This window comes from Pteronotus mesoamericanus, unplaced genomic scaffold, assembly GCF_021234165.1.
Source record: "Pteronotus mesoamericanus isolate MK-2021 breed Mesoamerican mustached bat unplaced genomic scaffold, CSHL_Meso_final contig_32, whole genome shotgun sequence".
Lineage (NCBI taxonomy): Eukaryota > Metazoa > Chordata > Mammalia > Chiroptera > Mormoopidae > Pteronotus > Pteronotus mesoamericanus.
This window is the reverse complement of record NW_026555134.1, coordinates 1,170,541-1,185,487: the sequence shown is the minus strand read 5'-3', so window position 1 is coordinate 1,185,487 and position 14,947 is coordinate 1,170,541. Positions and strand designations below refer to the sequence as shown.

Genomic DNA, 14,947 nt, shown 5'->3' with positions numbered 1-14,947 from the left:
AATCAGGGAGACTAGCGTCTCCCTTTAGAAGTGCAGTGAGGATGAGCTAGGTTGGAATGGGAGGGTTCCGACGCACAGCACACAGTGCGACTCAGCACAACTGAGGTGGCTTCCTCCCTGGAGGAGGAGGAGTTTCCCAGGTGGACAGGGAGGCTGTTCGAGGCAGGTGAAGAGACAGAGGTAGGATCTACCACTGCACATCTGGATGTAGAAAAGCAGCTGCTTTGCTACCTTTTACAGGCATGTATTTGATTACTTGCCTATTAAAAATGTTTCTTTAAAAAGCCTGTAAACTTAAGTTTTTGGAACCTCCTTCACAAACGTATTGCTGGCACACACAACTCGAATGCAGAGGAATGTGGCACCGCCAGTTCTACCCCTGAGCTAAGAGCCCCCTAAGTAGACACAGTGGCCAGCACACACAGAACGGCAGCCCATGCTGACATTGGACACCTTCCTGGGAAGCCCCCAGCATTACAGGGATATTTAAAAATGCTTTTTGCCATTGCAGAATATCAGCTAGTCTCTCACCCTTCAAAGCTTAGATTTGACCATCTGTGACCCTAGGCTTATGTGAATGAAATAGAAGGACCAACTAGACTAGAGTAGGAGGCCTCAGAGCACCAGATACTATTCTGGTGACATTGGCTTCTAGCAAAATTTAGACTCCAGCAAAAAGTCAGGTTCTAGTGCCAATAGATAAGAAACTTCCTTGTTAAAATGGGCCCAATGCTGCCCTTGTCAGATATTAGTAACAGCTAGACTCTCTAGTGTGTTTTACGTTCCACAGGTCCTGTTCTCAGAGCGTTACGTACAGGGCCCCATTCAGTCCTCACCACCACTGCGTGAGGGGGGTATTCTTGTTGTGTCCAATGTATGGAGAGGAGCCTTGCCAAGGGGCAGGGAGTTTGCTTGTCTGAGGGCACCCATCTCTCAGAAGCTCCTTCATTAGAGGAACCACTGTTTACATACAAAACATCATGATGCAATGTCTCTCAGATGTGACCATCTCTGATCCTTGCACTTTCCCTGAGAGAGGGGTGTGACAAGCGGGAGGCCGTAGCTCCAGGTGAGGGGACCTGCCCAGAGCTGGGGTTACTAATAGAGGAGCCCAGGTTTTCAGAACCCAGATTATGAGGTGTTTATAAACTCAGGGGTCTGTGAGTTCTATATGGACAAATGTTTTTCAGTTAAAAGATCATCTTTTAAAAACTTGGAAAATGAAAATTTGCAACTTGAAAGATGTTTTCAGAGAACAGGCTTTGGTTTTTAAGTAGTGCATTTCAGTATTGTCGGTGAAAATTTTTCCCTTTAAAAGGGGTTCATTCATTCAAGAAACTGAGCTTTATCCTTTCACTGGGTGACAGCATTGTTCTTTTAAGATCTCATTTTTTATTCAAATAGATTTCCATCTGTTTTTGCCATGGCTTTTTTTTTCATTCTCTCCAGGTGATTTCACAAGAGTTTGAACTAAGAGCTATTGGCTCCAAGGTGGCTGCTAGCACGTCATTCAGGACAGGTCAGCAACACGGCTGCAGCTTCGAAGCTTTCATGTGGAAGCCGGCAGGATCGCGCCCAACTGGTCTCTCTAAGGCGGCCTCTTGTACAAGGGGCACACATCTCTGGGAGGCCAGGCTGGCGAGGCCATGGAAGCGCCAAGTGCCACGAATGGCGGGGAAAAGTCCTTGGCAGGAGAGAAGCTGAAGCTTCTAGTGACAGAAAGGCCACGGGGGCTCTGCCCCCGGTGAAGCTGTAAAGGTTTGCGTCTTCGTGCTGGGAGACTCACTCCCAGAAAGTCTGGGGATGAGCTGAAAAGAGGTAGGTACTGTCCTGAGCTGAGATGAAAATCCAGATAAAATAGTGACTATTATCTACGAGAAATGGACACATTCCTAGACAACTTAAAATTTTGCTTGGAATTATCATTTTAAAGTAAGTCTTGCACGTGAATGCCTTTTTACAATTTTATAAAGGACTTGCCTATACCTGACCCATTTGGATACAGCTGGGTAAACAGGACAGACGAGAGACAAGAGAGTGGAGGCCCAGAGACCTGTGCAGGGACTCAAGGTCACACTCTGGGGAGAGGCTGGCCTGGGCCGGCGTGCTTTCCACTCTGGCTCCAGTTACGTGTAGCATCAGCCAATACGGTACATGCTTTATTAGTTTAATAGTTTTATTTTTAAAGGGAAAACAAACACAATTGAAAAGTAGCTAAATTCCCCGAATGACACTTGTGGAAAGCCTCTGTGGCTCCACAGAGAGCCCCCGACAAAGGCACTGCCCTGTGCCTCAGGCAGGTTCCCAGAGGGGCCGACAGCAGTGAGTGGCGCTGCAGACGGGAACCTCAAACCTGGAAACCTGTGGCAAATGCCGCCGCATCTACAGGGGGAGGGAGACCCTTACACGGTTCTTCTTTGTATGCTGAAGAGTTTGTTTTTTATACCTTTCAGGAGAAACAATGCCACTTAGTAAACCTTTGTAAGATGCCATTGAAGCCGAGGAGCACAGGGCTAAGCCACCCTCTTGACCTTCTCCCGGCCCAGTCTTCCTAGAAGACTGCCTGGGATGTACAAAGAGACAGGCCTATAAGCCAGTCCTTTGTCTACTTTTAGATTTGGGACTGTTCTGCATTTTGGTTTTTGTTTTGCTTTCATATTTGAATTGAACTTTTAGACTTTCTCCATTTAAAACAAACCAAAATTCATCATTTTAAAAAAGATTTATTTATTCTTAGAGAGGGAGACAGGAGGGAGAAAGAGAAGGAGAGAAACAGCAATCGGTTACCTCTTGTACGTGCCCTGACCTGGGACCGAACCTCCGAACCAGGCATGTGACCTTACTCAGAACTGAACCGGCGTCCTTTCGCTTTGTGAGACAACGCCCAACCAACTGAGCCACCCACACCAGTCAGGACCCGAAATTCATCCTAAAGAATTAAAATGCAGGGATCAGCTCCTGTGGGAGGAAATCTTGACTTAGGGCCACAACCCCTAAATCACAAGCATGTCAGACTCCCCCTGCTCAGGACAGACAGAGGAGAAGCCAAGTATTTCTCTGGGCATAAGTGTCCACATGGTTTTGCGGTGGTCAAGAGAGTAGGGAGTACAGACGAAAAACTGGAAATTAAGGGTGTTGGTAAGAGCCCGCTGCAGATGGCAGACTCGCATATGAAAAAGACTGGTTCCAGCTTCAAACACAAACACACCTCAAGTCCTCCTCGCATCGCATGGTTACTGCAAACAGCACAGAAACCAGAATGCTTTGCATTGAAACAAAAGCTCGTTTTCTTTTGCTGGAATGCTTTGAATATAGTTCAAGTCCAGAGTTCAAAATCTGTCAGTTTTCATAGTTTCAACCTAACTTTTTGTCCCTATACCATGTAAATAACTTACTCCTAACTTTGCTTGTCAACTAACAATACCTAGTTTTTTTTTGCTTTTGTCAGTGTGTTTGAGTAAGTCACTTGCCGGCCTCATGCAGAATTTAGAAACTGGATACATGACTGAAGCCTTGAAAACTGAAGTGACTTCTTGAGAACACGCAGCAGAGGGTGGCACCACGGCTCCGTGCTTGGTCACCAGATGCCGGCCCCGCCCGGAAGGCAGTTGCCAGTCTCCACAGCTACAGGATGAGGGTGAAGCTTCTTGCCAAGGGGACAGGGTAGGTCCGTTTGCTTTGCTCAGCCTCTCTGTTGAGTAGTCCAGACATCTGGAATCTCTTTCCTGCCAGAGACACTGTCAAGGTGGACTTGTATGGCCATTATTTTAGCGTCTTTACCATGTATGGACCTTGTAATCTGTAGCCAATCTTTCTGTAATAATTCCTGGTGCCAACCCCTGTGAAGCAGAAAAATAAAAAAGTAAGAATAGAGTCTCTACAAAGCATAACTACGGCAACCCTCAAAATCCAGCAAACGTTCCCCTCATAGCCACGTTCCTCCCCACTCTCATTCACAGACCAAACTACATTTCAGACTGAATCTCATTTTAATAAGTATAGATCATTTCTATTATTTTAAACTCAAAACTCATTAACATACAGAAATTATATTTCAGAGCCTGCGTATGTACAATCCTGTCGGCAGCACTACTTCCACTGGATGGAATGTGCAAGATGTCATTGCCCCAAATGAAGCCCTAAAACATTATGGTTTCCAGGAAGTCAGAAAGAGACGAGAGGTTCCGGGAAACGGAACCGCCAGGAGACGCCAGGAGCAAGGTATGCTGCGCCGCACATACTGCCGCACTCGCTGCCGGTGAGCAGCAATTTCAGCAAAGCACCATCGGTCCCATTAAATTATGCTACTTAATTTTAACAGTTTTATTTGTATTAATTGGTAGATTTATTTTGATACATCTTCAGTATACATACCCAGAGTTTATACCAGTTTTATGTTTGCAAACATTTAAGGAACACTAGCTGATTTAAGTCAATCAAAATATGACACAATCACACATAAGCAGCTGAGCTCACAGGAGGATAAAGCATCGCTAATATAGAAGCATCTACAGGAGTGGTTAAAAGAATGGGTTTTTGATCAATTAGATAATGCCTGGACCTGTTATTTTATAGGTCTGTAGCTTGGGCCAATTATTTAATTTCATTGAACCTCCATTATATCATCTGTAACAATGTGCCTATGTTTTAAGGATGTTCAATATTAAATGGGGTAGCCCATGAAATGTGATTAGTCCAGATTCTGGAGAGGCAGGTTCCTCAGAAACACTGGCTGTTATTGTTATTTTAAAGCTTTTCATGATCGGGTATCTGATTATATTTCCAGCTTCATCTTTTGCTACTATTCTTGCTTTAAACACTATGCTTCAGGCTTGGTAAATTTTTAATTTTTCTAAGTTCCTGTGTGTGCCTGGCTCTTTTTCTAGCTTCCGGGTCTTGGCTCATGCTGTTCCCTCTAGCAAATTAACTGAACCTGAGGCGGGTGCTGTGGGTACCTTCAATTTATAGCTCATTGGTTAGAAGCACCAGTAACAACCTAGACTTGTGATTGAAATCTGAAGTAGAAGCAGTCTTGTGGGGCTGAGCCCTTAACCTGAGGGATCGGACACTATCTCCTTGGAGATAGTGTCAGAATTGAGTTAGACTGCAGGACACCCAGCTGGCATCGTGGAATTGCCCTCTGGGTGGAAGACCCACACATTGTGTGTCAGTAGGTTACAACATTCAGAGCAGAATTTGTCTTCACAGTGCTTTGCCCCCATAGCAAACTGTGGGCGCTGTTCTGCCTCTGTACACAGAGTAAGCTCCATTTATCTTGTTCATCACCTTGTACTGCTACTGATCAGTATTGTGCATGAAATCTAATAATTGTTAGCTCTTTCATGCCTAGCCTAATTCTTTAGCCTAAACATTTGTTATTTAGGAACAGGATTTCCCATCATGTTTTTTTTTCCTACTTTCTTCAATGGAGGTAATAAACACACACTCTGTGATAACGGATCACTGGAGAATTTCCCTTTTAATATAAGGATTGCTGATACCCTTCTTACACAATATCACCTTGTCTTTGCATTCTAATCATTACTTCTCTTCAACACTGTGGCTTGGGATAAGAGCAAGGGGAAGACAAAAACATGAAGAACAACAGGTCAGGCAGCAGCTCAGACCCACTGAATACAGGAAGACATCTCAAAACCCTCCAAGGGGGCCACTCTATCATTTGTACTATATACTAAAGTTCTGTATCTGTAAGCATATCCTATAACCCAGCAATTATACTGCCAAGTGAAAAGAGAAGTGAATTCTGACATCCAACAAATGACATTATTCATAATACCCCAAACAGGAAATGACACAAATATCTATCAATAGTAGAATAAACTGGTATTTACATAGAATGGAATACTATACAACAAGAAAATCTACAGTTATCTGCAACAATATGGATGAATCTCACACCTTGTTTTGCATCAAAGGAACCAGATATGAAAGATTCCATCAACACAGGGTTCAGATACAGGCAGAACTAGTTTTACGGTGACAAGCTGGAGTACTAGTTATACTGGGAAGATGATATGGACTGACAAAGGGAACATACACATGCAAAAATTAATCAAGTGGCACTTTATTGCATGCACGCTATATCTCAATTAAAAACCTCACACTCATTTAATAGATGCTTCAATGTGCTTTGAGAGCTCAATGTGCCCAACGCATTCAGTAATAAAAGGTAAAAGGAGCAGAAAGACAGGCAGGTGGTTAAGAAACCATTGTCGGGATGATTACTATACCATACAGATGCCTCTGAAGTGATTCAATGTGGTGCTTTATGTTTGTAGAGTCCTACTTCTCCAATAGTTTCTAGAAACTTTCTCCACCTCCCTTTCTCCTACTTTAAAATCCACATTCCAACTGAACTATGTGGTGTGACAGCATTCAGTTGAGACACAGGCACTTCAATATTAAAACCTGACTTGTCCTCATCTTCAGTTACACGTAGAGACTATTAGTATGGGCAGGTGAGTCTAAGGATTTTGATGAAAGGAGAGACATGACTGACCGGGATTTGAAAGAGACCAGTCTGACTGGTGCTGTGGGAACAGGATGAAAGCCCCAAGAGGTCATGGACTTTTATCCGCTCTATTCACTGCAGAATTGCTAGTACCTGGGGACATGCCTGGCACATATTTAAGAACTCAATTATTTTTTCAATGAACTATATAAGTGATCAAGGGCAGAAACAGGGAGATCAGTTAAGAAGCTACTGGGATAATCTAGGAAGGTATGGTGACGTCTAACAACAAATTTGTGGTAGTGAAAAGTGGGTGGAGTCCAGGAACATTTTTAAGGCAGAGTCAAAAAAATTTGTTGATGTGCATATGGTGTGACACAGAGAGGGGTACAGATGACTCAGAGGTCTTTGGCCTGAGCAAAGGAAGGGTTTCCAGAAAAGGGACTTGCCATTTTACAGAGACTGGAAAGACAGAAAAAGGGACAGAGGGGACATCAGGAACTTGGTTCCGGCCATGCTGCTGATGAAATGGCTATTGGATATTCACATGGAGATGCTGAGTAGTATGTGGCTTTGGCAGCCTTTCTTGGTCTTAAAAAGAGACATTGGAAAGATGGTCTCTTTTCATGGATATTGTCTTGGAAAGTGATTTCTGCTGGGGCAGATATCTTGGAAGGGAAGCTGGCCAGGGATGAAGCATCTGCGTGGGGGGTGGCAGAGCAGGCGGATGCAGACGTCCTGGGTCCCTTTTGAATACTGCTGAAGCCAGGGACTCGCTCAACCCTGAAGCTCCTCTATTTACGAAGCATTGTTATGAAATACATTTTCCATTTAGTTTAAGGCATTTTGATTTGGAAATTTTTTGTGCTGTGGTAAAATAGATAAAATGTACAATTTTAACCGTTTTCATGTGGACAGCTCAGGGGCATTAAGTACAGCCACACTGTTGTGCAACCCTCGCTGCTACCCACATCAGAGCTCTTCATCCTGTAGACCTGAAACCCCATGTTCTTCCCCCACTCCTGGAGGCCACCATTCTACTTGCTGTCTCTATGAATTTGGTTACTCTAGGAAGGTCTTTTAAGTAAACCCAAACAGTATTTATCCTTTTGTAACTGGTTCATTTCACTTGGCATATCTTCAAGTGAAACTCCATGTTGAGTTTAAGCCATTTTGAATTGAGTTTTCTATTACTTACTGGAAATAGTGTAATTGATATGTAAGCTTGAGGACAGCAAGTATTAAACACATGAGGTCAAGTCACCATTTAAAATTACAGTTCAGGGTGGTAAACTAAGATACCCCCCTACTTAAAATTGCTAATGATGTGTCTCAAGATAAAGCTCACATTCCTTGGCCTGATAACAGTCTTTCATGCCCAGTCTGGTTTACTCCTGCTTTAGTTCCTGCCACAAATGGCCTTGCTACTTACAATCCAGGACTACCAAACCAGGCATAACTTCCCTAACCCACTGCGCTGGCTCTCCTGCTGCCTGTCAGCAGCTCCCCGTCCTGAGGGCGCCCTGCTCATCACCTAGGACACCGCTCCCCTCACCCTCTCGGGAGACCTCTGCACAGACTTCGCCCACCCACAGATAAAGTAGGATTCATAACCCCCTCTCTGTGCTGTTCTATTGTTTTGTGATCACGCTGTGCTTTATTTTACTTGTATGTCTACCTCCCCTCCTAGAATGTAAGTTCTTTGAAGTTAATGATGTCTACCATGAGGGCTTAGTACAGTGCCTGGCATGTAATCAACATGCAATAAATGCTTGCCGATTTACCGTACAGGCATACCACGTTTATTTGCTTTGCTACTTCACTCTACTGCACTTCAGAGACTGCATTTTCATCAATATTGAGGCAAGACCCTCCACCAGCAAAAAGATTATGACTTGCTGGAGGCTCAGATAAATGAACACCATTAAAAACGTCCAAAATACACAAGGCAATCTACAGAGTCAATTCAATCCCTATAAAAATGCTAATGGACTTTTTCACATAACTAGAACAAATCCTAAAATTTATATGGAACCACAAAAGACCCTTGAATAGCCAAGCAATCTTGAAAAAGAAGAACAAAGTTGGAGGTATCATGCTACCTGATACCAGACTATACTATAAGGCCATAGTAAGACTATACTACAAGGCTATGGTAATCAAAACAGCATGGTACTGGAATAAAAATGGACATAGAGATCAACAGAACAGAATAGAGAGTCCATAAATAAATTCAAGCCTATATGGTCACTCAATCTATGACAAACGAGGCAAGACTATACAATGCAGTAAAGACAGTCTCTTCAATAAATAGTGTTAGGAAAAGTGGAGAGACACATGCAAAAGAATGAAACTGGACCACTTTCTTATACCATATACAAGGATAAACTCAAATGGATTAAAGACTTAAATCTCAGACTCAAACCATAAAAATCCTAGGAAAAAACAAGCAGTAAACTCTTTGAAATCATTCTTAGTAATACTGTTTTTGGATATGTTTCCTTAGGCAAGGAAAACAAAAAAACAACAACAAAAAAAAAAACCAATAAATGGGACTACACAAAGTTAAAGAGCTTTTGCACAGCAAAGAAAACTATCAACAGAATGAAAAGACAACCTACTGAATGGAAGAAGATATTTGCCAATGATACAATTAAGAGGTTAATATCCAAAATATGGAAAGAATTCATACAACTTAAAAAAAAAACAAAACAACACAATAAAACCCCAAAACTGACTAAAACATGAGCAGACAACCTCAACACAGGTCTCCCAAGAGGACATACAGATGGCCAATAGACATGTGAGATGTTCAATATAACTAATCATTAGGGAAATGCAAATTAAAACCATAAGGTATCAACAGACACCTTTTAGAATGGCTGGCTATCATCAATAAATCAACAAACAAGTATTGGAGAGGATGTAGAGAAAAGCAAACCCTTTTGCATTTGTTGGTGGGATTATAAAATGGTGCAGCCACTGTGGGAAACAATATGGAGGTGCCCCCCAAAATTAAAAATAGAATTACCACATGATCCAGCAATTCCAATTCTGGGTATTTATCTGAAGGAATCCAAAACAGTATTTCAAAAAGATACACAACCCCATGTTCATTGCAGCATTATTTACAATAGCCAAGACAGGGATGCAACCTAAGTGTCCACTGATAAAGGATGGTTAAAGAAGATGTGGTACATATATACAATGGACTATTATTCAGCTATAAAAAAAAGAAAAAAATCTTGCCATCTGTGACAGCCTGGATGGACCTGGAGGGTATTATCATGCTAAATGAAATCAGAGAGACAAATACCATATGATTTCACTTTTATGTGAAATCTGAAAAAATAAATGAACAAACAAAACAGAAACAAGCTCATGGGTACAAAGAACAAATCGGTGGTTGCCATGAGAGGGGGTTTGGGTGAAAAAGGTGAAGGGATTAAGAAGTACAAATTGTCAGTTATACTGTAAAGCACAGCAGAGGGAATACAGTCAGTAATATAACTATGTATGCTGTTAGATGGTTATGTAAGTTATATAAATGTCCCGTTACTACTATACACCTAAAACTAATAATTATGTTCACTGTAATTTAAAATTTTTTTTAAAAAACAATTTTATTTAGAGAGACAGGAAGGGAGGGAGAAAGAGAGGGAGAGAAACATTGATATGTGGTTGCCTCTCTCTCATGCCCCCAACCGGGGACCTGGCCCGCAGCCCAAGCATGTGCCCTGACTGGGAATTGAACCAGTGACCCTTCAGTTTGCAGGTGAGCCACTCCGGCCAGGGTAAAAAGTTTTTAATTAAAAAAAGCCTTTACAGTTGACCCTGAACAGTCGACCCTTCTACTTGTAGAAATGGGCGTGCACAGCTGAGACCCGCATTGTTCACGGGTCACCTGTGGTTTGGAGCTGCAGCTGGGAATCTGCAAATGTGGAAGGCTGACTTGGTTATACAGATTTTTGAGTGCAGGTGGTCAGTGCCCCTAATACCCATGTTGTTCAAGGGTCACCAATACTTCCCAAAACATGCCACAGCCTACATCCGTCTACCATAAATAGCAGCAGTGGTGAGAGAGAAGCAGTTCCCACATCTAACACAGGACTAGACAGCTATTGGATAGCCACTAAGTTCAGTGACCAGGAGTGCCCTGATTTCGTAAGCCTGCAAGTTCAAAGTACATCTTTATTGGGGTAAAACTAAGCATTCATCAGTCATGTGTCCAGCCGAGCCCCGAGACGCCCTGGGCTCTCTGCTGCTGCCTCAGCACAGGCGGCAGGCCCGGACACCAGCACCAGCTTGCGGAGAGGCCCTCGGGCTTCCTGAGGGGAAGGCACGATGGCTGGGCTCTGTCCTCGGTCGTTTCAATGGCACACTTGTGGCACTGTGATGCAAAGTCTATTTCTGGACCCTCTGGGAAGCTTTAAGTCTTCTGAAGGAAGAAGTCGGACCTCTAGCCAGTCTGAACTCCAACCTCTTTTTACTGAAAAATTCCCCACTTGTACTTCTTTGTGCCTCTTGCTTCTAGAAAAAAAGATTTCCCCCCATTTGTGGCAAAAGTATTAGTCACGTTAGCCAGTTTACAAGGGAACACACCAGCGCCGGGGCTGGATGAAGCCTGCACTGTATCTCCCTCCGTGCTTAGGAGGGCTCCCAGACAGCCCTTGTCACAGTAACTTTCCTTTTGTTAGCCAGCCAAGAAAAAGCAATTACATCTCACAGCTGACGTCAGCCAACCTCCTGGACTGACGTGGGCAGGCTGTCTCACGAGCCTCCTCAGCGTAGCGCGGCAGCTGCCCTTGAGGAGAGACGCGTGGCTGTATGCGTGGCTGTACGAGTCACTCAGCCCTGCGCCTGCGGCCGGCCTGCCAACGCCTGGGCTGGGGAGCGAGCAGGACGGAGCCCGCAGGCGTGCGGGCAGCACTCATCGCGTGCTCTGTCAGCAGTCCCGGTGCTCGCTTTATTTTATCCCCCAAGTGACCAGACCCACAACTAGAGTTTACCTGTATCATGGGGGCCTTTTTCTATCCTTAGAGACAGAATAAGTATTTTTATCTTCACCACTTTACCAGCTGTGCCGATGATAAAATGAGATGGGATGAAAAAGAACACCTTGAAATGTGCTTAGAGTGAAATACTGAGATTTGGCTCTAGGGGCAGGCCTGTATTTACCTTCTTGGCCTCCACCTCAGGACAAACATATCTTTTTGGGAGAAGAAAGTCAACTTTTCTGTGTACGTACAAACTTTAGATATTAAAAATTAAGTTATTAAAATGACAGGTGATATTTCAGCTGCAGATGCCTTAGAACGCAGCCCTGGGCAGAGTGTTAAGTTAAAGGGCACCGTTCACCCTGGATGGGCTGGGAGGGGTAGAGAGCTGGTCAGGGCTGGGCGGAAAGCCTCCTGCCCGCCTCCCGAGGCCGCCAAAGCTGGCCTCCCTGGGACTTGGGGACAGCGGCTCATCGTTTCTCTTATCCTTTTTTTGTACCAAACGCCTTCAGGTCTCAAGCCCCTAGCTGTGGGGGGAAAAAAATCCTATGCTTTCTGATTCTGCTCCCCCTACCCTGCCCCTGTCTCTCTCTCTTTAAATCCTTACCCAAGGACATCTTTACTGACTTTAGAAAGAGGAAGGGGTTGGGGAGATAGAAGCATCTTCCAGTTGTTCCCATACGCACTCTGACCAGGGGTCAAACTCTCAACCCTTTGGCAGACAGGACAATGCCTCAACCAACGGTGCCACCCAGCCAGGGCCCGCTCCCTCTCCGCGAAAGATGTATACCATTTAGCGTAAGACGCATATGCAGCTTAAAACACAAATATTTGTTTATTCTAAATGTTGAGGAAGAAAGGCAATCACATAAAATGTACATGCCAATAGCCTCTTAAGAAGATTAATCAAAGATGAAAATGGAACAAGCCTAACTATTTACTTAAATTCTACTCTGATTAGGAAGCAAAGGGAGAAGCAGGAGAAAGGAGTAGGCTAGTTATGTGGTACCTGATTTGGCTGCGTAACAACTCTTAGCTTCTCCAAGTCACTATAAGCCCTTTCTTCCTAAGGGGCTAAATCCACAGGGTAGAGGCTTAAAGCACTGAAAATAAATACATTTTCCTTTTAAGAGAAAGTCAGAAGCAGGAAATGAGCTCAAAACCAAACCTACCTGTGATTCTAACTCCATTTAAAAACAAACAAATGGAGCAACAACTTTACAGTTGTTTATACTCAAGTATAAAGCTAGAGGAGGAAGACACTTTTTGAGTACTTAAAACACGTGCCAGGCATTGTATGCTAGAAGCTTGACATGTACCAACTAAATTTAAAACCTAATAGGGCTGGAATTATTATCCCATGAGAAACCTGCATTTCAGAAAGGGTCATAATTCAAGTTCACACAGGCAGGAGGTGCAGCTGAATTCAGCGACAGCTTGACACCGTGGCTCAGAGCATTTCTGAGCAGCTATGGTGCCTGCGTTAGGGTAATGCTCAGCTCTGCTTCTCCCATTCTGGCCTCAAACATCAAGTCTGCTCTGGTCATAGCACGTCCCTTTCTTTTACAGTACAGAAAGGACATCTGACTTACCTCGATCACTGTACCTCCCATACATGTGTCCAGTTTTTCAGTGTCCTTTGTTTGACAAATCACTAGATGAAACAAACATGATGACTCTACTTCCATTTCACTAACGGGGCTCAGTGAGAAATAGAAGAGTAAGGTACATAAGAGGGTCTGATAACACCGTGAAGCAATAAAAAACTTCGTAAACAGACATGGCTTTACAAATGTGAGAACTACTGGTGGGGTGGGGGGGTGCTTTTCAACAACAACTTGATAAACGGTGGCCATTCTTTTTAAAAAGAAGATAAATACAGTATGAAGTTTTGAGGGGAAAAGCAATAATGATGGGAACTAGATCCTAAAGGAAGAGCAGACAAATCAGGGAGAGTTAAGCTTACAGAAAAGGAGGTGCCGAAAGTAAAGACAAACTCAGAACTCTTTAGTCAGTGAAAAAGTCCTTCAAGAATGAAGTATAATAAGGACATTTCATATTATCAATACTGGAATTATCTGTTACCAGCAGATTAATACTAAAATAAATTTTTTAGGTACAGAGAAAAACAATACTTGCAAATGAACCAAATACGTATCAATAGTAAAACAGATATATTATTCAAGATCACTTAATATTCACATCATACAATTTTTATTTTTTCACACACACACACACACACACACACACACACACACATATATATATATATATATATAAACTAAGGCTGCAAAAACTGAAGAATAAAGAAGTGTACATATACCAGTAAATCTAAATGAATATTGACTGTGTATAACAATATTAATAATGTCTTGTGGATTTTTGAAAATGTATTACAGAAACTTCAGGAAAGAGAATAGCTAAATGGTCAATAAACATATGAAAAAGTAGTCAACTTCATAAGTAATCAGGGAATGTAAATTAAAACTGCAAAGAAATTCCACTACACACTCACTATATTGAACTGAAACCCTTACATATTCCTGGTGGGAATGAGAACTGACAGCTCTTTAGAAAACCACTGTGCGGCTGCTAGAGCGCTACAGCTGGACACGCACACTCCCTACGGCCCAGCAGTGTCAGCCCCACGTATGCAGTCCAGAGATGGGTGTTTATGGATCCCACGATACATACACAAGAATATTTTTAAGTCCAAACTGGAAACTACCCAAATATCCAGCAAGAGTAAAACAGATCAATTGGGAGATATCTGCACAATAGACTCCCACATACCAATGAAAATGGATGAGCATAGCCACACACAATGTGATTCTCACAATATTCCACAGAAGTAGCCAGAACAGCAACAAAAAAATACACTAAAAATAATCCCAACAAAACTATATAGTTAAGGGATTCATAATTAGGTAGCGAAATATAAAGAAAACATGGGGTTGGCATGGGGAGGAGGGCGAAGGCAAGAATGGGAGAGGGGACCACGACTGGCAAGGGTCACCAGGGGGCACTTCTTGGGTGCTGATTATGTTCTTGACCTTGTTTAACATCTGATGAACTTTCCTATTTGTTACAGTTTGTTGTCACCTTTTGAAAATGAAAAGAGAAAAGAGTTAAGTAATTTCAACTATGTGAATGCTTGACCAAATGGGGAGATACCCCTTCATGCATATGGAGATTCAAACAAAACGAGGTTTGGTGATTCCAACTCCACAAAGAAAAAGAATAAAATTACTAATGTGTTTTAACAGAGAAAGAAATAACGAAGAAAATTTATCTGATCAAGTATTTATTATGTATGGGGAGCCTAGATATTAAAGTTTGATCTGCTGGAATTCAAGGAAAGAAAAATTCTGGGCTTAGTATAATTTAGACATTTTCATGTCTGAAGCAGGAAAATGAATTGAAATCTGGAGGCACATTCCTATTTTTTTAATTTAAAAAAATTATTGAATTTATTGGG

At 42.7% G+C, this 14,947-nt stretch overlaps 1 protein-coding gene across 1 annotated transcript in view; it reads right to left on the bottom strand.

Moving 5' to 3' along the window:
• Positions 1 to 2,722: 2,722 nt before the first annotated feature.
• ELP3 (elongator acetyltransferase complex subunit 3) overlaps positions 2,723 to 14,947 on the bottom strand; it is an 81,849-nt gene continuing 69,624 nt past the window's right edge. The window contains exon 15 of the mRNA XM_054576010.1: positions 2,723 to 3,839. Within this exon, the coding sequence (XP_054431985.1) occupies positions 3,763 to 3,839 (77 nt within the window). The 3' untranslated portion in view covers positions 2,723 to 3,762. The remainder of the gene's footprint in view (positions 3,840 to 14,947) is intronic.